Source organism: Hypanus sabinus, chromosome 19, assembly GCF_030144855.1.
Source record: "Hypanus sabinus isolate sHypSab1 chromosome 19, sHypSab1.hap1, whole genome shotgun sequence".
NCBI lineage: Eukaryota > Metazoa > Chordata > Chondrichthyes > Myliobatiformes > Dasyatidae > Hypanus > Hypanus sabinus.
This window is the reverse complement of record NC_082724.1, coordinates 56,641,384-56,667,117: the sequence shown is the minus strand read 5'-3', so window position 1 is coordinate 56,667,117 and position 25,734 is coordinate 56,641,384. Positions and strand designations below refer to the sequence as shown.

The 25,734-nt window shown below is 39.3% G+C and overlaps 1 protein-coding gene across 1 annotated transcript in view; it reads right to left on the bottom strand.

Moving 5' to 3' along the window:
* dnah1 (dynein, axonemal, heavy chain 1) overlaps positions 1-25,734 on the bottom strand; it is a 357,521-nt gene that overhangs the window by 77,601 nt on the left and 254,186 nt on the right. The window contains exons 49-56 of the mRNA XM_059944450.1: positions 25,218-25,353; positions 20,645-20,853; positions 16,137-16,308; positions 15,854-16,045; positions 11,506-11,616; positions 9,487-9,672; positions 6,914-7,105; positions 3,354-3,521 (exon numbers count right to left, since the gene is read on the bottom strand). Coding sequence (XP_059800433.1) covers positions 3,354-3,521; positions 6,914-7,105; positions 9,487-9,672; positions 11,506-11,616; positions 15,854-16,045; positions 16,137-16,308; positions 20,645-20,853; positions 25,218-25,353 — 1,366 coding nt within the window. The remainder of the gene's footprint in view (positions 1-3,353; positions 3,522-6,913; positions 7,106-9,486; positions 9,673-11,505; positions 11,617-15,853; positions 16,046-16,136; positions 16,309-20,644; positions 20,854-25,217; positions 25,354-25,734) is intronic.

The following is a 25,734-nucleotide window of genomic DNA, read 5'->3' as shown; positions in this document are numbered from 1 at the left end:
GTTTATGTCTTTCCTAGCCAACTCCCTGTCTTAATTACTTTTAACCATTATAATTGTATATGACTCTACTACTTCCTTGGCAGTTTGTTCCAAATAACAACCACCCTCTGTGTGACAAACACTCATCAGAACTTCTTTAAAGTTCTTCACTCAAACCTTAAACATATACCTTCTTGTTCTCAACTCTAACACCCTAGAGAACAGATTCAATCTATCATATCTATGCCCTTCATAATTTTATAAACCTCTGTAAGGTCACCATTCAATCTCTGATGAGAATAAACTTCCAGTGAGAATAAACGTAGCCTAGTCAATCTGTCCTTATAACTATTACCCTCCATTTCAGGCAATGGCTTCTGAACTCTGTACTCTTTCTATTGCTATCACCTCCTTTCCATAGTGTGACAACCAGAACTGTACATAAATACTCCAAGTACAATCTAACCAATGTTTTGAAGATCCACCAGACAACACCCCGACATTTATATTCCATACCCAGACCTATGAAAGCAAGCATATCAATTGTCTTCTTCATTATCCAATCTACCTGTGTTTCCACATTCAGCAAGCTATAGACTTGCATCCTAAGGTCTCTCTGTACATCAGTACTCCTGAGGTTCCTGAAATTTACCGTGTACATCCTACTAGGAATTGCTTTCCAAAGTGCATTATCTTACACTCGTCTGAATTAAATACCATCTGACAACTCTCCAGTTGATTCTGTCATGGTGCCTACTGCACTATGGCTCCACTATTTTTAATTTCATCTGAAAACTTACTAGACCACCTCCATTTTCATCTATTATATACATACATATATACAAAATTCTTAGCCAGATTCATGAGGCATGAACTACTTTGTCCAAAACCATGCTGACACAAAACCAAACTAATCAGTCCCCATCTTTCTAAGTGAACTTAAATCTTGTTACTCAAACTCTTCTTCCATATCTTCCATATCACTGATGTAAGGCTCACCAGCCTGTAGTCTCCAGGCTTATGTCTACTGCCCTCTTTGAATAAAGGGATAGTCATTGGTCACCCTCAACTCTTCTGGTACGTCACCTGGGACTAACAAAGATGCAAAAATGTCTACTGGATCCCCACCCCAGTAACCTCACCCTCTGCCTCCTTTAGAATCCTGGTATAGATTCCATTAGACCTTGTGGAATTATCCACCCTTTTGTGCTCCACTATCTGAAAACCTTCCTCCTCTAGCATTGCCCTCCCTTCACTCCCCAGCTATCATGCCCTTCCCCCTCTTGACTACCAATGAGAAGTATTCTTTTAGGACCTTGCTCATGCCCCAACATTCCACAACAGTTTATTCCTTTGGTCCATAAGGGGAGCTAACTTTCACCAGTTAACCTCTTACTTTTAATACACATGTAAAAGATTAAAATCCCTTAAAATAAGAATAAATAATAATAAAAATCTGAATATACATGTTGTAAAAGATTACAATCCTTCTTGTGAAAGGCATTTCACAGCCCTTTTTGCCCTCCTATTTTCTTTCTTCTCCCCCATGTATCCTATAAGCCTCAAAATTCAGTATCAATTTCCCATAAATGACATACACCTCCTTCTTTTCCTGATCAAACCTTCAATATATTTGTTAAGCAAGATTCCCTAATCTTACCATTGTTTAGTTCCTACCATTATGGGAACATACTGACTTTGATCTCTTACTATTTTGCTTTGCCTTCCACTTATTGTTTTCCCTCCAGCAGATGGTCCTAATCTACTTCAGCCAGTATCCAGCATATTATTCATCATAACCTCTGCCAACTTCAATGGGATCCTGCTGTCAAGCACATCTTTTTCCTCTTTCCACTTTCTGCTTTCCACAGGGATCACTCGCTATGTGCCTTGCTTGTCCACTATTTACCCCACCCTACCCCCTCCAACCAACACCACTGAACTCCCTCCCGGGTCTCATCCCTGCAAGCAGGACAAGCACTATACCTACCCCTGCACCTCTTCCATCACCACCATTCAGGACCCCAGACAGTCCTTCCAGAAGAAACAACATTTCATCTGCAAGTCTGCCGGGGTTGTCTTCAGGATACAGCGCCCCTGATATGGTCTCTTCTACATTGATGAGACCCGATGTAGACTGTTGCTCTGCATAAATATTACTTAAATCCACTTTCTCTGGTTTTTTGAAATTTCAAATCTCTTACTATCTTTCCTTTCAGTTAGTCCTGATGAAGGGTCTTGGCCCGAAACTTCGACAGTGCTTCTATAGATGCTGCCTGGCCTGCTGTGTTCCACCAGCATTTTGTGTGTGTTGTTGCTTGAATTTCCAGCATCTGCAGATTTCCTCGTGTTTCCTCTTACACTTCTCTGTGATATGTCTACATATTTGAGTATTGGAAGGCTGTTCTTATCACCTCAAAATGATAATCTCTTTCTTATTCTTTATATATAAACTTTTAACCTTGCAGGACATCTTCCCTGAGTAATATTGTAATGATCTCCATGATCAACAGTGCACTATGAACACTTCTTTATTCTTAGCAACACACACAAAATGCTGGAGTAGCTCAGAAGATCAGGCAGCATCTATGAAGAGGAATAAATAATACATAATCAACATCATTATAGTTATCCAGTAGGCCAATTAGGAAATGCACAGCTCACTGTGTTACTGCACCATTTTTAAAATTATGGATGTGTGTGTGTGTGTGAGTGCGTGCGCGCGCGCACCTTTAACTCCTGGTGGAGTCATCAGGGCACTGTCATGACATTTTTGCACCGATCTTTTTGGTGATTGCTCATCGTATGGCAGGTCATCTGAAACCTGGCACAGCCCATCCCTCTCCAGGTTTTTTTTCGATTTGCAAGCTCGACACTTAACCCAGGCACTGATGGAGAGTGTGGGAGCCGGCCAGATTCGAACTCGGGACCTCTCGCCCTGAAGTCTGATGCCACTATGCCACTAGCCGGCTGTACTGCACCATATAGGGATCAGTATATCTTCCATTATCTGGTTTCACTTGGAGTGCTGCAACTGTACTCAATTATTCTAGATTAGGCTCGATAAAGAGAAAAAAATTGGGTGACATTTTCTCTCTTGATTACTATTGAGAAGCACTGAATGTGAAAAACTAGACAACAATAAAAACATCAAATCAACTAATATCTGACTATCTACTTGCACACTTTTGGGCAAGATGTCGTTAAACAACAGTTCTTTACAAAATTTCCATCTCATTTAGTGAATACTGTTTTTAGGTAAAGAGGAAAGTAACTGGGAAAAGGGGAAAAAAGGAAATAAATAATTTTCTGTTAGTTTCTTGACTGAAATAACTTTAAAAGAAAATTGAATGGTAACAAGAGACAGTACATACCCTTTTAGGTTCCACAGCTTTGGCGATGAAATGATATTTGTGCATGGCCCGAACCCATTGACAAATTGAAGTGCATGCTTTTGAAATCTTGGCGATAGAAGCAGGCATAAATTCCTCACTGTCAATGTATGGTTGGATTGCTTTGATTACAGAATCGGGAATGTTGTCCTGAAAAGTGGGAAGAAATGTGAAAGGTTAGTGTTGTGATCGTGCACATTTTTAAATGGCAGAACTTCATGACAAAGTTGCTAATGGCATTATACTCCCTCCTATATGCCGATTCATCACAACCTTTGATTCGGCCCACAACAGTGGTGTCATTAGCAAACTTGTATATGGTATCGGAGCTATGCTTAGTCACGCAGTTACAAGCATAAAGCGAGTAGAACAAGGAGCTAAGCACACAGCCTTGTGGTGCATCTGCGCTGATGGAAATTGTAAAGGAGATATTATTGCCAATCTGAACTGACTTGGTTCTGCAAGTGAGGAAAGCAATGATACAATTCCACAAGAAGGAATTGAGGCCAAAGGTCTTGAAGCTTTTTGATTCTTTTTGAGGATGATGTTAATATTCAATGCCAAGCTGTAGATGATAAAGAGCCATCTACATCATCATGTAGATGATGTATGCATCTTTGCTGCCCTGGGTAGTCCTGGATAAAATCCCACAGGTTCTAAGAAGAGGTTATAAAGTTGGGCCTCAGCAGTGGTGATTTCAGGGATACTCCCAGAGCCACCTGCTAACAAATACGGAGTACAAAGACTGTGAATGAATGATTGGAAAGATGGTGGAGGAGGAAATACTTTACATTCTTGAAATTTTTTGCACCATTCCGAGGAGAGGAAGGAGCAGTGCATGTCAAATGGATTACATGTTAACAGGACTGGGACCATTATTCTCATAGAGGAGGAGGCGGTGAGGTTGCCAGTATTTTTGGGGAGGGATTAAACTAACTCGAGTGGGGATTTGAGAGCTCGTGAGCAGATCAGGAGGCAGAGAAACAAGCTGCAAGCATAGAGTCCTAGAGCACTACAGCACTGAAACAGGCACTTCGGCCCATCTAGTCTGTGTCAAACTATTATGTTGCCTAGTCCTATCAACCTGTACCCAGACCATACCCTCCCATCCATGTACTTATTCAAATTTCTCTTAAATGTTGAATCCACCACTTTCGCTGCCACTTTCACTTAACCTCTGGTTCTAGTCTCACCCAACTTCAGTGAAATAAGCCTGCTTGCAATTACCCTATCTGCACCCCTCATAATCTTGTATACCACTTTGAAATCTCCTTTCATTCTTCTATTCTCCAGGGATTAAAGTCCTAACCTATTCAATCTTTCCCTATTACTCAGGTCCTCAAGTCCTGGCAACAACCTTGTAATTTTCTCTGCACTCTTTCAATCTTATTGATATATTTTCTTACAGAAAGGTGACGAAAACTGCTCACAGTACTCCGAATTAGGCTTCACCAATGTTTTATACAACTTTATCATAATACCCCAACTCCTGTACTCAGTACTTTTATTCATGCGCGCCAACATCCCAAAAGCTCTCTTTACAAACCTATCTAGCTGTAACGCCACTTTCAAGGAATTATGGATCCGTATTCCCAGATCCCTCTGTTGTAGAGTTCTTCTTAGTGCTTTACCACTTACCATGTAAATCTGACCCTTGCTTATCCTCCAAAACCGCAATACCTTACATCTGTCTGCATTAAATTCTATCTGACATTTTTCAGCTCATTTTTCCAGCTGGTCCAAATCCCACTGAAAGCTTCCTTGCTGTCCACTAGGTCCCAATTTTGGTGTTATCCACAAATTTGCTGATCTAGTTTACCATACTATCACCCAGATTGTTGATATAGGAGACACAACAATGGATCCAGCATTGATCCTTGCAGTACAGCACGAGTCACAGATCTCCAGTCAGACAGGCAACCAGCTACTGCCACTTGCTAGTTTCTCTTGTGAAGCTAATGTCTAATCCAATCTACCACCTTATCCTGAATGTCAGGCAACTTAACCTTCTTGACCAAACTGCCATTCAGGGCCTTGTCTAAGGCCTTGCTAAGGTGTACGTAGATAACATCCACTACCTTTTATTCATCAGCTTTTCTGGTAACTTCTTTGAAAAGCTCTCCAAGATTAATTAGATATAACCTACTTCTCACAAAGCCATGTTGATGATCCCTAATCAGTTCCCATCTAACCAAATACTTACGTATCCGGTCTCTTAGAATACCTTCCAATAACTTAACACTACTGACTTCAAGTTCAACAGCCTATAATTTCCCAGATTGTTTTTAGAGTTTTTCTTGAACAACAGAACAATTTAGCTATCTTCCAGTCCTCCAGCACCTGACCATGGCTAAGGACATTTTAAATATCTTTGCTAGGGCTTGTACAATTTCTGCACTAACCCCCACAAGGTCAGAGAAAACACCTTGTCAGGCCGCGTGGATTTATGTGCCGTGTTGTATGATGTGGACGATCATGCCTTTCAATGTACATGATTGTTCTTGGAAAATTTTTCAACATAAGTGGTTTGCCGTTGCCTTCTTTGCCCACTGGGGCAGTGTCTTTACCCCAGTCATTATCAATGCACTTCAGAGACTGTCTGCTTGGCATCAGTGCTCGCATAACCAGGAATTGTTGATATGCACCAGCTGCTCATCCACCACATTTGACCCTGATGGGGGGGGGGGGGGTGACCTCATTGAAACATAACAAATTCTTTGAAGGTTCAACTGGATAGATACATTGCCTTATTGAGGAATCTAAAGCCAGGAGTCATGTTTTCAAAATAATGGTTAAGATATACTCAGTGGCCACTTTTTTAGGTACACATGTATACCTGCTTATTAATGCAGTATCTAATCAACCAATCATGTGGCATCAACTCTTGCATAAAAGCATGCAGACATGATCAAGAGGTTCCGTTGTTCTTCAGACCAAACATCAGAATGGGGAAGAAATATGATCTAAGTGACTTTGACTGTGGAATAATTATTGGTGCCAGACAGAGTGGTTTGACTATCTCAGAAAGTGCTCAGAGAACTCGTGGGATTTTCATGGACAACAGTCTCTAGTGCTCACAGAGAATGGCGTGAAAAACATAAAACATCCAGTGAGCAGCAGTTCTGTGGGTGAAAATGCCTTGTTAATGATGGAGGTCTGAGGAGAATGGTCAGACTAGTTCAAACTGACAGGAAGGTGACAGTAAATAATTACTGTATATGTTACAATATAGTGTGCAGAAGAGCCAGTCTGAACACTCAACACATCGAACCCTGAAGTGGTGGTCTATAGCAGCAGAAGAGCATGAACATAAACTCAGAGTATGTCTGAGCAAATTTAGGATTAAATCAAGGCAAATGTTTTCATGCAGAGGGTGTGAATTCAGGTTTTTAGGCTATTATTAATTGCCTGGACTTACAAATCAGCATCACTTTTTGCTTGAATTTAAGGATGGTACAATTTCTAGCTTATTTTTTATCAGGTTGGTGCTCTTGTGAGAAAGGAAGCAACATTAACTGCAATAAGTTTGATGCAAGCAATACCTTGTCATATTTAAACAAACTGTCCAGGAATTTGGCTGGATCCTGTAAAAGTCCTTTTCCTGGTTCCCAATAGTCATCAATTTTACTCCCTGGTTTTTCTCCTGCGATTTTTTTTGGCTTAATTCCCTTCATAATACACACTGCTTCAATCACCAGTTTGACACCAAGGGGAGGGCGTTGCATGCCTCGTACCTATATGCAGAAGACAAAATTATTTTCACTTGCCAGTTTTATTAAAATCAGCTTACCAATTTATTTACTGTTTTAATCAAGATAAAAGATGAAAGTGTTTGGAATTACAATGCTTTGCATGCCAATGCCAACAGAATGAATAACAATTGCCGAGGGAACCTGTTTCTACACTATAACTTTTCGCATCTCTATTCTCGAATCCGATTGCACCATTGCTGTATTATGTTTTTCCAATTCTGTCACCAGCCATGAGGTCAATTTGAGTGAGATTATCAGGAATTTTTGTTTGAACGATAGACTTATTCCCATAAAGAACTGAATTGAGACTGTACTTCAGCTGGCAGGATACATGGGATTTTGACAGATCAGTCTATGCTGGATTTAATTCCAAGTAATTACATTTAATCATTCGGTAAGTAACCAGAATACCGTCGTTAACATGATATAAATGTTATCATTTGCTATGAGTCACAATGATACAATTTCACATTATTAATGATAAATAGAGCAATAAATTCCAGTAATTTTGAAAATGTAAATTACTTAAAACTGTACATAATCTGTAAGGCCTTTTTATCAGTGTTACAATAGAAAATAAGTTTTAGGAAGCTGCCATCAAATTTGTAAAATAAAGATATTATCATTTGTAACTCCGAATGGAGCAATTGTCATCAAGATCATACACTTACAAATAATTTTATGAACCTAATCTCCAGATCAGATGGTGGGGGAATAATATATTGTAAAAAAAAATCATTAAAAAGTATTTGGTACATTAGATCCATTCATGTAACCCTTCTTGTATTTCTAATTAATTGTTTATTTGAAACAATTAAGGCTAATCATGCTACTATGAATGTACTTCATAGAAAAAATGCTATCTAATATGCTATTTCTATTTCCATTTGCTGGACAAATAGCCCTTATTTCACATCAAAGTTATGTCTATTTTCTACAATTATTAATTTCTATACGTATATTTAAAGGTTTGCAATTGCCAAAGCCTGCAATAAAAGACTCCATGTAGAACATGGAAAACATCTGTAAATGTGCTAAAAGTCATTGTGACAATGAACTAAAAAGCTAATATATCATGAATCACTGTCTATCAATGAATTTACTGTATTGTTGAATTAGAACAGTCCACACAAAACATGACAGTGAAATCAATGAAATATATCTCCAAACACCTTCTAGTGTAAGAGCTGGATATCTAACCACCCATTCTGCAATTCTAAAACATACAGACATATGGAGGATAAGCAGCTATCCCATGAGGCCCCCTGTTGCTATGGGTCGACCATGGATATTGTATCCTAGCTATCTACATAATAGGCAAGCCAGTATGCAGGCCGAGCCATTACGATATGGAGAGCAAGCAGCAGGCTCTTCCAACTCCATACAGTGGATGAATCCAAAGGAACAGCAGAGACCAATATAGTTTGGCACCAGTGGCATCGCAGGAGTTGCCAGTCAGTGTTGAACTCAACATAGGACTGCCTCAAGGACTCCAGCTCTGATTTTTCCTCAGAGTTACTCATGAAACCTTCCCTATGAGTGAGTATAGCCACAAGGCAGCAGAGGTTTGAAATTAGAGTTTTTCTCCTCCTAGCTGAGCTGCCAACTATGGCTGATGAGCCCCATCTGCCTGAACTGACTGGCTTTAAGGTGCCAGTAACCCACCTTTCCACTTACTCCTGTCAGTAGAAATGGTTCCACTAGGCTTAGTGGCTAAGCCACATGTGAAGGCCATGAGTGGACCTGGTAGCCAGAGTCTATTTGAGATGTACGCCATTGGGAGTATTCAATAGATAATGGGAGCTCACCTCCACCACCACCCTTGGCTATGACAACCTTAAGGAACCAGCAACTATCCTACATTAGAAATACTGCATCAGTGTTCTACAGTATAAATGTATCGTACTCTAAGAGACCAGATGTATTTTGAGTGCGTAAATAACATCAAATTGGTGAGGGAGAAGGAACTTGATGAATTTAGAGAATAACTGCAAGAAAAGCCATATTTAGTAGATTACATATAATTTATCTTAAGTATTCAAGCAGAAAATGTCTATGTTTTACAAATTAGGATCAAGTTACTGCCACAAGGAGTTTGAAGCAGCGCATCACTGTTAGTCCTGTGTTCTGTTCCCTCATCTCAGTATTAAACATACGGCTCCATGGTGAGGGAAAATTTGATGGAAAGTAACCATGTCATTTTCTTACAATGCTATAGGTACTACAAGTTAGAAATAACCATAATGACAGTATATAAAAGGGGAATTTGTTTTAAAAGGAGCATTATTGAATGTCAATGTGTTTTATGTGACAAGATTTCATTAGAAACCAGAAATAATTTGAAAGCTAAGTCAGGAATTTACCTCAGTTACATCATTTTTATTCAGGGATTTCAGGCTGGCTAAAGCTTCATCCAAAGCAGGCAATGCCTCATCTAAATCCTTCTGAGCATCATCAGCAATAGCCTGGGCTATATTTGCCTTTTCTGACGCCTTTGCTTCCTCTTCACTGACAGCTTTGCGGGTCTCTTCTGCAATGGTAGTATCAACCTGAAATACAGGTGTATTAGGAACCACAAATGTAAACAAACTTTTACAAATCCTTAAGTCAAGGTCTTAGCTGCAACTTACCATTCCTTTCAACAATTCATAACATCTCTATTAGCAGCACCACATTCAATCTATGTAATAAGCTTAACTAAACTTTGTTTTTCTTTACCATAGTATGCAACATGAAAATTAAACCTCTTACCCCTAAGCATAAATCTATGTATGTCCTCTAGCTCTATTCACATCTGTCTTAGTGAAATTTGTAACAATCTTTTAGCAATTTGCAAAACCTGATCTATAGCACAAGACCAGACCTTTTATCAAACATCTCCATCAAAGTCAGAGTTGAGTCTAATTGCTATGTGCATAAGTACAAGTCTGCACAGGTGCAATGAAAAACTTAATTACAACAGCATCGCAGGCACATAGCAATATATAAGCAGAATTCACAAAAACATTAATTATAAATTATACACAATTTTTACAAGAAAGCACAAATAAAACAACAAAAATCGAAGTCCATTTTAATGCAAGGTCAAATTGGTCATAGTGTGGCTAAACTGTATTGATTAAGGTTTTGCTCAACAAGCAAAGGGTTGAAGGGAAGTACAGTAGCTATTCCTGAAACTGGTGGTGAGGGACTTTGTTTTCTGTACCTTCTGCCAATTGGTAGCTGCATAAAGATGGCATGTCCTGATGGCGGAGATTTCCGATGACTGATGTTGTGTTCTTCAGTCTGCACCGCAGGTAGATACTACCAAAAGCAGGCAGGATGTACCAAGACATCTTGTGCAGAGACCACAAATCACTCTGCAGCTTCTTAGGTTCCTGTGCAATTAAATTGTCTTACCAGACAACTAGTCAGGATACTTTCAATAGAACTTCTACAGAAGTGTGTTAGATGTGTTCCTTGTGTTCCTTAGAAGTGTGTTCCTTGACAAGATAAACCTCCTTAAGCTACAAATAAAGTAAAGATACCGTCATGCTTTATTTATGATTGCATTTATGTGCTGGGCCCAGGGCAGATTATACAATATATTAACATCCAGGAATTTAAAGTTGCTGACTCTCTCCCCCGCCAATCCCTCAATAAAAACTGGCACATGTTCACCCTCCTTCCCCTTCCTGAAGTCAACAATCAGCTCTTTAGTTTTGCTGACATTGAACACAAGGTTGTTATTGTGGCACTAGTCAACCAGGTGACTGCTCTTGCTCCGGTCAGCAGACTCATTGCAATCTGTGATTCATCCAACAACAGTAATGTCATCAGCAAATTTCAAGATGGCATTGGAGCTGCACTTAGCCACACAGTTATATGTGTACAGAGAGCAGAGCAGGGGCTAAGCAAGCAGCCTTGAGGTACCCCTGTATCAATGGTCAGCAAGGAGGAGATGTTGTTAACAATCCTCACTGACTGAGGTCTGCTGATAAGGAAACTGAGTATCCAGTTTCAGAGGAAGGTACAGCAACCCAGGTCCTGAAGTTTGATGATGATATTAAACACTAACTTAACATGCTTTGCAAAGCATTTAAGAATTTCTAGGACTGTTTGTTTTTTTATTATTTTGGATCTTTTCAGACATTATCTGGTGCAAGCTAAGGAGATGAATGGAAAATATATTCAGTTGTGCTACTCTAACTGCTTTTGTTGTAGCAGTTTTGATCCATTATCTTGTCTTTTCCTGCCTAGATGCTTCTTACATATTCATATTAACACTGCTGGATGTAAACTTCTTGCCAGACTAGGAGTACTTTTGCTTACAGAGTTCTGTACTTCAATATTTACTATTTTAACTTGAAATGATATCAATAAGACCATTAAATTTCTTGTACCTTTATCTTTTCCATTGTTGTTGCAGTATCTTGTGCTGCCTCCTCCAGAAGGGGCCTAGTTGATTCCAACTCTTCCTGCATTTTAGCCACATCTTCTGCAGTGCGCAGCAGCTACATCAGAAAATAAAATGCAGAATAAATTTCATTGATTTAGCCTTGCATGCACTGACAAATTGTCATTATTTAGCTCTTAATAACATAAGGAATAGGACAAAGTGGCCCTTTGAGTCTGATCTGCTATTCAATAAGATATGACTGCATTAATCTCTGGCTTCAATTGATCTCACAACCCTAATTCCCCTGTTTATCTCTTTCTCCTCTATTCTTAATGGCATATGCTTTCAGAGATAAGAATTCTTAAGATTTACAACTCTTTTTGAAATTAAATTTTCCCTCATTTCATATTACCATCCTTGATCTTGAGGTGATGCCTACTAATTCCAGATTCCCTCACTGGGTGGGAAGTCCTTACAGCAGCTTCCCAGTTAAGTTCTTACTTAATCCAACCATATTTGTCTTACGTTTATGATTAATTCCTGAACAGAAAGGAGACATGAATGTTTTCTTTATTGACACAATCAAGATACTCTGCCTACTCAGAACAGTACACACAGTCTTGTTTAAAAAAAAGTTTTGCATATTGCCCAGAATTGCCCAAATGTGATCACCCTCATTCCTCTAAACTCCAGACTGTATAGACCTAATATGCTGAAATGTTGCTCAAAGACAACCAGCCTTATCCCAGAAATTAATCCAGTTAACTGGCTCCAAGACAAAGATACTTTTCCTTAAATAAGGAGCCCAAAATAATATGTTAGCTTTTGGTTGCATTCTCAGTTGTTCTCCATTCCTCTTCCAATGAAGACCCTTATCCCATAAGCCTTCCTTATTACCTGCTGTACCTGCATACTGATTTTGATATTTGAAAAATGTTGACATTGACAATTATATTTTCATTTCATTTAAATCATTCTTTAATTTTCCAATATTTCTATGGAAGTGGATAATTGCACACTCTCCTCATTATACTCCATCTGATATAGTTTTGCACACCCATAATCCTTCTATATCTTTTCTACATACAGTGGATTCTGGTTAATTGGGCAGGTGCTTATTTGAGACAACTCTTAAAGAACAAAAACAAATTGAGAAAATAGCCAGGATTCCCTTAATTTATTTGGGACATATAAGAAAAAAGTTAAATAAAGTTTATAAGACAAAATGGAGTTAGCTTGAAGCGTGATTGTTTTGAGAAAGTAAAAGAGAATTAGTACACGGCAATGTTTTGAGAGCCATAATAGTTGAAAATGTAGCAAAATATGTTTGTCTCTGCTGAAGGTTGTAAAAGATGAGGGGGTGCAGCTGGTAACACCAAGGCATAATGTAGGAGTTCTGAATGGTATAAAAAAGGGTACTCTCTTTATGCAAGTGTGAGAGTGTTATCTTAAGCTAGGTTATAGCTGGTCCAAGTGCTAAGACGATAGGGGAAGAGAGAGGAGAGAGAGAAGGTGGAGGGAGGGAGAGAGAGAGAGAGAGAGAGAGAGAGAGAGAGAGAGAGAGAGAGAGAGAGAGAGAGAGCATGCGCACGGGACACTACATGTAAGATTTGTCGGATGCAAGTCTCCCCTCTGACATAATGTGTTACTCGGTTTTATTTCCGTATATCTTTTTAACTATTCAATGAAACTTTGGCTAATTGGGGCAGTTGCTTAATTGGTCAAAATGTACTGGTCCTGATGGGTCCCAATTAACTAGAATCCACTGTATACTATACTCTTCACAATTTATTTTTCCATCTATCTTTGTATCACCAGCATTTGCATAGCTTCTTTTCACAGAATCAGAGTCAGAGTCAAACAACACAGAAGCAGGCCCTTTTAACTAACCTCATCTACGCTGCTATGATGCCTATCTATGCCAAACCCATTTGCCTATATTAGGCCTATATCCTCCTATGCCTTTACTATTCATCTATCCAAATACCCTTTAAGTGATGTAATTGTATCTGCGTCTTCCAGATAACCATATTCTCTGTGAATAACTTCTCCTCAGATTTCCTTCTATTTCATCTTAAATTGTGCCCTCTAGTTCTAGATTCCCCTTTCCTGAGAAAAAGACTTTGACTATCCTGTCTATCTATGCCCCTATAACATCTAAGGTCATCCCTCAGCCTCCTATGTTCCAGTGAGAGTAAACCCAGCCTACCCAATCTCTCCTTATAAGCGAAGTTATACACTCCAGGCAACAGCTTAGTGAATCTCATCTGCACGCTCTCTATCGCTAGCACATCTTTCCTGTGGTATGGCGACCAGAATAGTACACAATACTCTCAGTGCAGTCTAACCAATGTTTTGTATAGCTGCAGCCAACTCTAATACTGAAAGCTTTGGCCCATAAAGGCAAGCATATGACATGCTACCTATGCCACCACTTTTGGCGAGCTAAGGACTAGCACCTAGGGGTATCCTTACACTAAAGCTTAGGTTTCTACCACTTACTCTACACATTCTACCAGAAGGTGATGTCTTAAAGTGCATTACCTAATACTTGCTTGCACTAAATTTCATCTGCCGTTGCTCTAGCCCAACCTTCCAATTCATCCATGTCCTACTGTCTCCTTGTACAGCCTTCTTTGTAATCTATTACACAACCGTTTTTCATTTAATCTGCAAACTTACGAATAAGAGGTTTATATTCTCTATTCTCACTTACAGTGTATATATCACAAACAACAAAGGTCTCTATGGAATAACACTAGTTACAGACTTCGAGTAAGAAAGTACACTTCCTCCTAGCTCCTATCACGAGACTAGTTTTGGACTCAAGTTTACTATCATGCCTTAAATCTCTTATGTTTAACCTTTTGGATCAACTTTCTATGGTGGGACTTGTCCATGCAAACCATGTCTACATTTCTGTCTTCATCACTTTTCTTAGTTACATCCATCAAAGTTATTAACATACTTTATAAACATCTGAGGCACCACCAGTGATTGCGTTTTGCCTCTTTCAGCATTCTCCTTTTTATACTAAACATTACCTTCAATGCCATCAACACTCATCTTGCATACAGGGCACTGCATGCTTTTTGTAAATCCAGAAATACTGCCCTACTATATCTGTATATCTGCTGGCTCCTTTTTATCGAACTCCTAGTTACATCCTAAACAATGCTCACGAGTTAGTCAAATGGCATATCGTTTCATAGAATCATGTTGACTGTACCTAAAATTTTATGATCTCCCAACTGCCTTGTTAGAAGATGATAGCCAATATGATACCCAGTTCTAAAATATTCTGTGTGTAATCACGTAGTAGAACACCACGTAATATATCTTTTATTGCAAACACCCAAGTCTGTCAAAACCTGTGTTAGAGCTGAGTTCACCTCATTAGGTGAATGAATTTGCCTCAAACAATATGGAAATTAAAATTTTATCTGCACTGGGAAAGCCAGAGCATCTGCCTGGCCTTTGATGAGGTAATAACGAGGGAAGTTTCTCAGGCCACATCTGTGTGTGAAGTAATACGTACCAACCTTTGGTCTCAGTTAGCACAGGTCAACAATAAAACCCAGAATATTCCTGCTCTTCATGGTGTAGATACTACCACACCCAAAAAGCTTAATGTTGGATTTTTTGAAGGCTGGCAAAGGGAGTGGTGGGAATGAAAAGAAGAATGCAACTGCAGTTCTTTGGTCAAGGATCATAAGAACATACCACATAGGAGCAGAATTAGGTTATTTTGCCCATCCAGTCTGCTTCATCATTCCTTCATGACTGATTTATTATATCCCTCAACCCATTCAACTGCCTTCTCCCCATAATCTTTGATGCCCTTACCAATTAAGAACCTTTGAACCTCTGCTTTAAATATACCTATGACTTGCCTTCACAGCCATCTGTGGTAATGAATTCCACATATTCACCACCCTCTGGCTGAAGGAATTTTTCATAACTTCTGTTCTAAAGGGATGTCCCCCTGCATTTTGATGCTGAGCCCTCTGGTTCTAGACTACCCCACTCTAGAAAACATCCTCCCCATGTCCACTCAATCTTGGCCTTTCAATATTCAATAGATTTCAATGAGATGCTCCCTCATTCTTCCAAACGCCAGTAAGTACAGGCCCTACCAGCTAACAAAAGGTTCTCAGCAGGACATCATGCCAAGTTATTTTTGGATTTCCTACCATACAAGTACTTGTAATGCATATGTGACTATTATTTATCTTAGCACAGGTCAATAATAAAACTTAGAATATACCTGCTCTTCATGGTGTAGACACTACCACACCCAAAAAGCTTAATGTTGGATTTTTATTTTAACACAGCAACATGTACAACACTACCTTGTCTAGGCCACCTTTCATCCTGTTTTTGTCTGTTGTCAGCATTTGTATCTTCATACTAATCAGTACAGAGAAGAGGCTGAGCAAGTCTAGGTAGCTCTTCGGTGTGATGTAGTTATGTCTGGAAAGCTCACGCATGTACTGCAAGGATTTAACTGCAACTGTTTGATGAATAGATACACACATCTGAACCTAGAGAGAAGAAACAAAGAAATACATGTTTCACGTGTAGAAACAAAGGGAATTAGTGTAAATCTGAAGATTGTAATAGATGAAGCCTCACCAGTGCCTTCATGATATCTGGTCTTGCTTCAAGCTCTGGCATTTCCTCCAGGTAGGCATTAGCAACAGACTGGAGAGCTTCAGTTGGCCATTCATTAAACCAGTCAATGGTACTGCATGTCACAAGAGATGGAAACTGGCGCAGTCGGGCCCTGAACACTTCCCCAATTGGACTGAGGGATGAAAAAACCACAAATGTTTACTAAATTACTTACACTAAAGACCCCATAAAAGATCATGCATAAGTTATATATATATATATTTTATAAACCAGATTGTGAGATCAATTTACAGATTATTTCAACAGGTTATTTCATTACCATGTTGATCTTGCAGGTTAGGTCACAAAAATATGTGACTGTCAATAAATCAGTGTTAAAACTCAACAGCAATTTAATCTGACATGGAAATATTTCAATTTGAGTAACTCAGATTGGTTACCTCAATTACCAGTCACCTTACAGTAAAAAGAAATTGAGTTAATTTGTTTAAAAGTCACTTGCAGGAAATTAATTCCTGGTCTGCGTACATTCTTTTGATGGTCAGAAGAAGGAACATACACACTAGCATCCCTAAGGAATATCTGAGAACTCTCTGGATGTGATCTGGAATCTCCAGCATTTTATTGATATCACCATGTCTCTAGGCCTATTCGTCGAATCTCAGGCTTGCCTGTATACACCTGACTCAGGGCTTTATGGCAGAAGGCTTCATTGGGCCATGTATACCTGGGCTCAGGAAGTGCACATATTCACTTAACAATATGATGGATATGTATGTACAGTACATGTGTAAACTGGAGGCTATTACCAATGACCTCAAATTTTGTTGGGCCAGCTCCTAGCCTAATGCAGAAAGAGAATCAACTGTTCCTCCTAATGCTTCCTAATGTATTCAGGGTTTCATGCATTTTTTTGCTTTTGTTCCAGATTTCCAGCATCTGCAATTACGTTGTTTTTTATTGCTTTAAGGATATTATCCCTTTCACTGGAATATCTTTGCTACACACACCTTGCCTGAGGTTTTCATGTATCACATGTTTAAGTTTGTATATTGTGCAAAGGACTTTATTAAAGGTTAAGGAATATATATATTCTGCTTTACAACATCACGATTGTTACGAACCCCGTAACTGGGTGTCTTACCAGCAAAGATAGGAGTATCTGTTGAAGTCTGATGATACTATTTTTAACAGTATTTATTAGTAAAAATACACAAAAATAATATCAATGCAAATATACAGATAATATATGACATCAATACTAAACCTAAATGTGCGGGTATAATAATAATCAATAAGAAATAAGCTCTATCGTTGTCTAGGGGATAATGAATTGTCCGATGGAAATATAAAGTTCAGTTCAGTTCATGCAGGCTGTGGTAGTTGCTGATCACTGTGTTGCAATTGTTGGAGAGAGAGAGGGAGAGAGAGAGAGTAACAGCTAGTGACTTGCCGACTTTCCTTTTACAATCTTGATCCGTCGATGCGTTGTTGTTGTGGCCATTCACTTATGACCTGTCTGTCCTTTAGCTAGACCGTTCCATGGAGGACTCGTCACACAGGCAAGGGTGGACACACACACAAGCCCTCACTGGTCTCATAGTGTCTCTCCTGGTGCGTCTGAGGGGTGTTCCCCAGACCCTACTTATATCCCCACTCACAGGGTCTCAGGTGTCAATCAGGTTGGGATGATGCAATCCCTCAACCAGACCACTCTGGTTGCCCCCTGAGGGGTTTCAATGAATAGAACAGTACTCAATACACAATTCCTTCTCCAAGAGACAATAACAGTAATCAGTGGTTCTGTTCTGCTTTTGTTAGGAGGAGACATTGCACCTTTGTGTATCCCTGCATTGTCTCTCTCTCATTACTGACATGAGCTGTTTATCTCTGTCATTTCCTGGGTATCAGACCCGAATTAATAGTGATTTTGCGATTCTCAAAAAAATGGGGGGGGCATTGGTGATTCTGTACTCTTCTGCCCATCACAGTTGCTCCTCATTCATAACACTATCTAATGGGAAAACAAGTCATAGCTTCCTCATAAGATAAATTAGCCTCCATAGGAAAAAAAGGCTTATTAAAACATACAAAAATGCTGGATGAACTCAGCAGGTCAGGCAGCATCCGTTGAAAGGAGCAGTCAATGTTTTGGGTCGAGACCCTTTGTCAGGACTAAAGAAGGAGGGGGTAGGGGCCCTATAAAGAAGGTGGGGGGGGAGGGTTGAAAACCAATCAGAGGAAAGATCAAGGGATGAGGAAGGGGAAGCAGGAGAGGGATAGGCAGGAGAGGTGAAGAAGGAATCTAAGGGGAAAGCACTATGGGTAGTAGAAGAAGGTGGAGTCATGAGAGGTGATAGGCAGCTAGAAGAGGAGACAGAGTGAAGGTGGGATGGGGGAAGGGAGAGGGAGGGAATTACCAGAAGTTGGAGAATTCGATGTTCATATCAAGGAGCTGGAGACTACCCAGATGGTATATGAGATGTTGTTCCTCCAACCAAAGTTTGGCCTCATCATGGCAGTAGAGGAGGCCATGTATGGACATATCCGAATGGGAATGTGAAGCAGAGTTGAAGTGGGTGGCAACCAGGAGATCCTGTCTGTTGTGGCGGACGGAGCGTAGGTGCTCGACAAAGCAGTCCCTCAATCTGTGCCGGGTCTCGGCGATGTAGAGGAGGCCACACCAGGAGCACCGGATGCAATAGATGACCCCAACAGACTCACAAGTGAAGTGTTGCCTCACCTGGAAGGACTGTTTGGGGCCCTGAATGATGGTAAGAGACGAGGAATTGGGACAGGTGTAGCACTTACGCTAGCAGGGATAAGTGCCAGGTGGGAGATTTGTGGGGAGGGATGTGTGGACCAGGCAGTTGCTGAGGGAACGATCCCTGCGAAAAGCAGAGAGGGGTAGAGAGGGAAAGATGTCCTAAAAACATCCCTCTCCAAAGATCTCCCACCTGGCACTTATCCCTGCAAGCGCAAGTGCTACACCTGTCAAGGATCAGACAGTTTATGGAATGGAACATGGAATTAAAATGGCCACTGGGAAGTTCCGCTGTTGGTGGCCCCCCCCAATTTATGATGGGTCTCACAGATGTAGAGGAGGCCGCATCAGAAACACCAGACACAATACGTGACCCCAGCGGACTGCAGATAAAGTGTTGCCTCACATGAAGGACTGTTTGAAGTCCTGAATAGAGGTGAGGGAGGAGGTGAATGGGCAAGTGTACACTTAAACCACTTGCAGGGATGTGCTGAGAGGAAGATTCATGGGGAAAGATGAATGGATAAGGGACTCACAGAGGGAGTGATCTCTGCGGAAAGCAGAGAGGAGGGAGATAAGGATATTTTTGATGGAAGGATCCCTTTGGATATGGTGGAAGTTGTGGAAAATGATGTGGTGGGTGCAGAGGCTCATGGGGTGGTAGGAAAGAACAAGAGGAACTCTGTTAAGGTGGTGGGAAGATGAGGTAAGTGTGGATGTCCCGGAAATGGAAGGGATATGGGTAAGGGCAGCATCAACGGTGGAGGATGTTCTTTGAAAAAGGATGTTCTGGAAAGGAAAGTTGTACCCTGGGAACAGATGCAGTGGAGATGAAGGAACTACAAAAAGGAACAGCATTTTTATAGGAGACAGGGAGGGTAGAGGTATAGTCAAGATAACCGTGGGAATTGGTAGATTCATAAAAGATGTCGGTCAACAGTTTGTTTTCAGAGTCATAAGGAATGCTCATGTTAAAAAGTTAAGAACTGAACAAATTAATAGAAATAAAATAGGTGAGAAATGACATAATCAGTTTTATCTGATTATCTAATAGAAATAAACATATATGTTTTTAAATTATCAAGCAAATTTAGTAAAAAAGCAAAGTACAATTTAGTAGTAGAAGCCTAGCTTTTTGGAACAGGGAACAAAGTCAAACAGAAGTTCATGATATGATTCCCTGTTGGCAGAAGTCAAAACAGGCTTAGCTGAAATGTGTTTACAGAAATCAATCTCTAATGTCACTTCCATGTGTGCTCTCCATCTGACATCCAAGTATGATATGGCAACAGCTGACTGGTATTTGAAACCCTTGCTTTAGTCCTATTACATATTAATTCTGTCTGAATTAATGTAACTAACTTTCCTTACTAACATGTGTTTGGTTGAGTCTTTGACCTTTTCCCCATTGCCTCTGCCACAGTGCCCCCCCACACTGAACCCTCGCCAAATCTTACACTTCAACATACATTGTTTTTTTTTAAATAACACAAGCTGTTGAATCAAACCCTTGTATTTTCCCTCAGAGATTCCTCAGTACTCTTCTGAGTGCACCGAATACTTCTATTAGCACCCAGAAGAGAACAGAAGCATTTGCAATGAAGGCAAGTGACAGAATTTGACTTCAATGTAGTAGAAAATAGAATACAAGGGATTAATTAGGAACGGAGGATATAGTTGTCACTTGACAGAGATTTTTCAAAACATACAATCCAACTTTGAAGGTATAACAAGAAATACTCACCTCATGCATAGTACAATATGAATATTATTGCGTACTCGTTTTGTATATGCAGCCATCATATTGGCTTTAGTTGGTTGCTGCCCAAGGTCCAATACAACAGGCTTCATTGCAGTGAAGATTACCTCCAGCTCATCAAAGTTGTATAAATTTGGAACATCCCCTGAGTTCAAGATATTGTTGACATCCTCTAAAAATGACTCCTCTTTGATCTATGAAAATAAAAATGATAGAAGTTGGAATTAAGTAGTATGTTAATATTTTTAAGTAATGTAATGTAATAATTTGTTTATTCAAGAGCAGAAGTAACTTGTCGATAAAATAGCATGATACTCGCACATTGAATACTTACATATTTGCTTTTTCTATCTGGAATGTGTTTCCTTCTTGAGAAGGCTGCACAAACACCATAACTACCTAAATTCTATCTAACCTTCCAGCTGAGTTTAACTACTGGATTATCAAACTATGAAGCTGTACAGAAAAGTAATTATAAATTTAAAGCTATAATATCTGCATTTAAATAAAGAAAATTACTTATTTTACTATGTTTCTAGAAAATAATTTTCAGTTAGGTAGGTATATGTATTTCACCACCAAATTATCCATAACTTCATTCTGAAATTTTCTTAATTATATACTTTTCAATATACAACATCTGTATTTCAAATTTTGATTTTCATAATCAAAACATGAAGAGGCCAGTCATTTTAATTGAAGTTTGTCTCCTCCTATGTTTAACAAATGCTTGTATCATCTTTATGTATAAACAATCAGTTTTTAATGTTATGAAGGCTAAGGAAACAACAAAATATTCAGGGCCTGTTATTAAAAAGACTTCATTCAACCTCACAATATACATTGTCAACAAGTCAGAGCTTTACTTTATTATACAGTTAAATCTTCCATGTACTATGTTTTCTAGAAAGTAAAATATAAAAACATCTAGTGACTATTGTTTTTAAACATGAATACATTTTTTTCAGAACCATTGGCTGACATTCTTGGGATTTGAAAATGATTAGTAATGTCGGAAAACTCAGCAAAAATGTCCATGTCTTTCTGATCTATCCACATTGTTTTTGGGCTTGTGGTCAGGTTGACTAAGTCAATTTCTTCGGTATTTAAAAGGACGGCCTGAAACAAGCAGTATATTGGGTTTTTGAATTAAAAAACTGAAGAGGAGAATTGATTTGAATTGTGTAAAGAGCCTCCGTCTTTTTGTGACATCTCTCCAGATGTAACCTGAAATGTATAAAAGCCCACGGGGAGATACAAAGAGAAAGAATCTGGTAAAACCAAGAAAGAGTAACTACAAGTTGTCTATGGGTTAATTAATACCTTCTTCCAATCTGTTCCTCACTATACACCACATAGTATGTTTTGATATCCTCTGCAAGCTTTTTACTTACAGCCCTCAAAACCATCCAAACCATTGACATATGACCAAATATAAAGAAGCTGACACTGAATGTTACAAACTAGTAATTAGTAACAATGATTACAGAACTACCATAACATGATAGTATGTGTTGAGGGAAGAAATCCACCATCTTAGTTTGGGCAAAAGTGACCTAATCACCAATGTGGATGTCTTTCAAAATTCCTCATGAAAGGCCATGAGTTGAATTCCTCATGCAACTATTCAGGGGGATTTAGAAATGGGCAATACCTGCCAACATTGCTAGTAATACCCAATCCTGAAAAATGAATTTAAGAAATCAATGCCAGTGGGCATGTTTTTATTAAGGGAAGCACCGTGCCTAATTCACTAGCTTGAAGATTTTAGGGCAGGTAACTAAGAGGATTGATGAGGTTGATAATTTTGATGTACATTATGGAAGATTAGAGGGATTATGGCTGATTCTTAAAGCAACAAAACCCTCTTCTCTTTGGTTGTTGTGGGTATTGATGGGAATTACATTGAATGCAAACAGTATGTTGGAGATGGTGGTCGTCTGCCATATGTATGGCAAAATACTATGTGTTACTTTTCAAACCAAGTCTTGCTGCATGCAAGTATAGACTGGTTCAGTTTCTTAAAAAGTCATCAGTGTGCATCTGGCCCAATTGTGAATGATGAAGTAGCGGAGCATGTTTGTGGATAAGGTACTGCTTGAGGAACTCACATCGATGACCTGATGACGGGGTAGCTGAACAACAAATACTACATAAAAACACAAAATGCTGGCAGAACTCAGCAGGCCTGACAGCATCTATGGGAGGAGGTAGTGACGACATTTCGGGCCGAAACCCTTCATCCTGAAATCCTGATGAAGGGTTTCGGCCTGAAACGTCGTTACTACCTCCTCCCATTGATGCTGTTTGGCCTGCTGAGTTCTGCCAGCATTTTGTGTTTTTATTTATTTCCAGCATCTGCAGATTCACTCACGTTGCTTCCAAATACTACATCTTTTTTTGTGTTACATATACAGTCGGCCCTCCTCATTCGCGAGGGATTGGTTCCGGGACCCCTCGAGGATACCAAAATTTGCAGATGCTCAAGTCCCTTATTCAACCTGTCTCAATGTGGTGGATCTTAGGACCCAGCGGAACCCAAGACCTTATTTAACCTGTCTCAGTGTGTTGGACATTAGGACCCAGCGGCAGAGAGCTGAATTCGCAGTGTTTCTGTTCACGAAAATAATCGCGATAACGATTGAAAATAAAGTGGAAATAATGAAGTGATTGGAAAGAGGTGAAACACCATTGGTCATTGGAAAAGTGTTATGCTATGTCAGTCAATGATTGGAACAATTTTAAAGGATAAAGTGAGAGAGGCTGTGCCCTGATGAAAGCTACAATTATTACTAAGCAACGCAGTGGTTTAATTATTGGGTTTTGGGATTTTGATCCTCCACATCAACCCGGCATGGTGGAGAGCACACTCCATAGTGATCTGTCAAAGGTTGAACTTGTGAACTTCCCGAGCCCGGCACTGAAACATACGTTCTTAAGTGTTTTATATGCATAGAAAGGTAAAATATATACTATATACAATTGCAAATGTTTGACTAACTGACGCTAAATAATACCGGGTGTACCTGGTCCGACTTACTTAGTAAGAGAACTTTCGATTTTTTCGATACCGATCCACGATAATCCACGCACATCCTCCCGTATAGTTTAAATCATCTCTAGATTACTTATAATACTTAATACAATGTAAATGCTATGTAAAATAGTTGTTATACTGCATTGTTTAGGGAATAATGATAAGAAAAAAAATCTGTACATGCTCGAACAACAAGTGCTGGAAGAGCACTTCCAGGTTTTCGCGATTCGCGGTTGGTTGAATTTGCGGATGTGGAATTCGCGGATAAGGAGGGCCGACTGTAACTCCAACCATTGAAATAATGTTCTTCCCTTGATTTCCATGGTTTATTTTTCCTCTCAATCCCATTCTTCTCCCCATTATCTTTGGTGCTCTTATTAATCAAAGATCTATCAACCTCCAGTTGAAATATACCCAACGACTTGGCCTCCAGAGCCATCTGTGGCAATGAATTCCACAATTTCACCATATGCTGGCTAAAGAAATTCCTCCTTACCTCTGTTCTAAATAAACATACTTCATCTCTGAGGCTGTGCCTTCTGATCCTAGACTCCCCCAGAAAAGAAACATCCTCTCCACGCCCATTCTATCTTTTAATATTTATTTTAATAGATTTCAATGAGACACCAGCAACCCCCCCCACCCCCCCAAATTCTTCTAAATTCCAGCAACGCTCAGCACTTTTCTATAATGCATATTGGGCTGGCAGAATGATAACAATTTAACCTATCCCTTATTCACTTTTTAAAGAAAAGTACAATAGTCATCTTCTTATTTTCCAGAACCTGAAATGTAAAATGGTGATCAGAGTTAGACCATAAGGCACAGGAGCAGAATTAGGCCACTCAGACCATCAAGTCTGCTCCACCATTCCATCATGGCTGATCCTGGGTCCCACTCAGTTCTTCCTAGTTTTTTTAAATTGTGGACTTTGTGAGAATTCAGATCAAGTATCTCTTCCTTGAATGCCTCTAAATGTTCTTTTCTTGTTTCTGAACTAGATTTACTTAATTATTTTAGTATTCCACCCTAAAAAAAATTCCCATTGATGAACCCCTGTCCTTTTTGTCAATCTGCTAAATCACACTAAATCATGATCACTGCTCTCCCAGTTTGTTGTTGTCCTTTGCCCGGATTCTCTTTCTTTTCATAAAGAAAAAGATTAATTTTATTTTCAAAGCATACAATGAAATGCATCAGTTGTGTCAAATCAAATCAGCAAGGATTGTGCTGGGCAGCCCATAAGTTTTGCCATGTTTCTGGTGCCAACATAGCATGCTCATAACTCACTAACCTCAACTGTAAGTCTTTGGAATATGGGAGGAAACTCATGCAGTCATGGGGAGAAAGTACAAACTCTTTACAGATAGTGGCAGGAAGTGAACACCAATCTTTACAGCTGGCATTGTAATATGTTGTGCTAACTGCTACCCTACCGCACCACCCCCTTTTTTTGGTGCAATCTGTGTTACTAGTTAATTCTGTACTCATTAAATATTTTCAGTTCAGAAAAAAATATACCTGCGTGTCTACAAAGAGGAAGGTGATCTGTTGGTATTGTACTCCTGCTTTCAGCAAAATCCGCTTGATATCTTCTCTCCATTCTGATGACCCATAATTTTTGGCAAGTTCAATTTGAAAACAATCATATTCAGCCCTGGTAAAATAAACAGATAATTTTAAATAAGCAAGTGACAAAAAAACTCTTTAAGCTGGAGTACTAATGCATAAGCAGTTTCAATGAATAAAATCTCTTACATTGCTTTGAAGGTACATACAGTGTCAACTACAGTATCTAGACCAGTATCAAGAGCAACAGGTGCAGGAGGTTAAGAGAAAAATGTTCTGATCATTATAAACTGTATTTGTATAGACCATTCTTTTTGGTGAGTTATGGTTCAAGTATGAGCTGCTTTCTCCAGCATGTCTAGCAGTATGTGAGACAGTCAAATTCATCCCCTTCTGCCTCAAGGTAGCATTTTAAAGAAAGAGAAAAAGAATGTTCATAATGAAGGAAAGCATTAAACTGACAAAACTA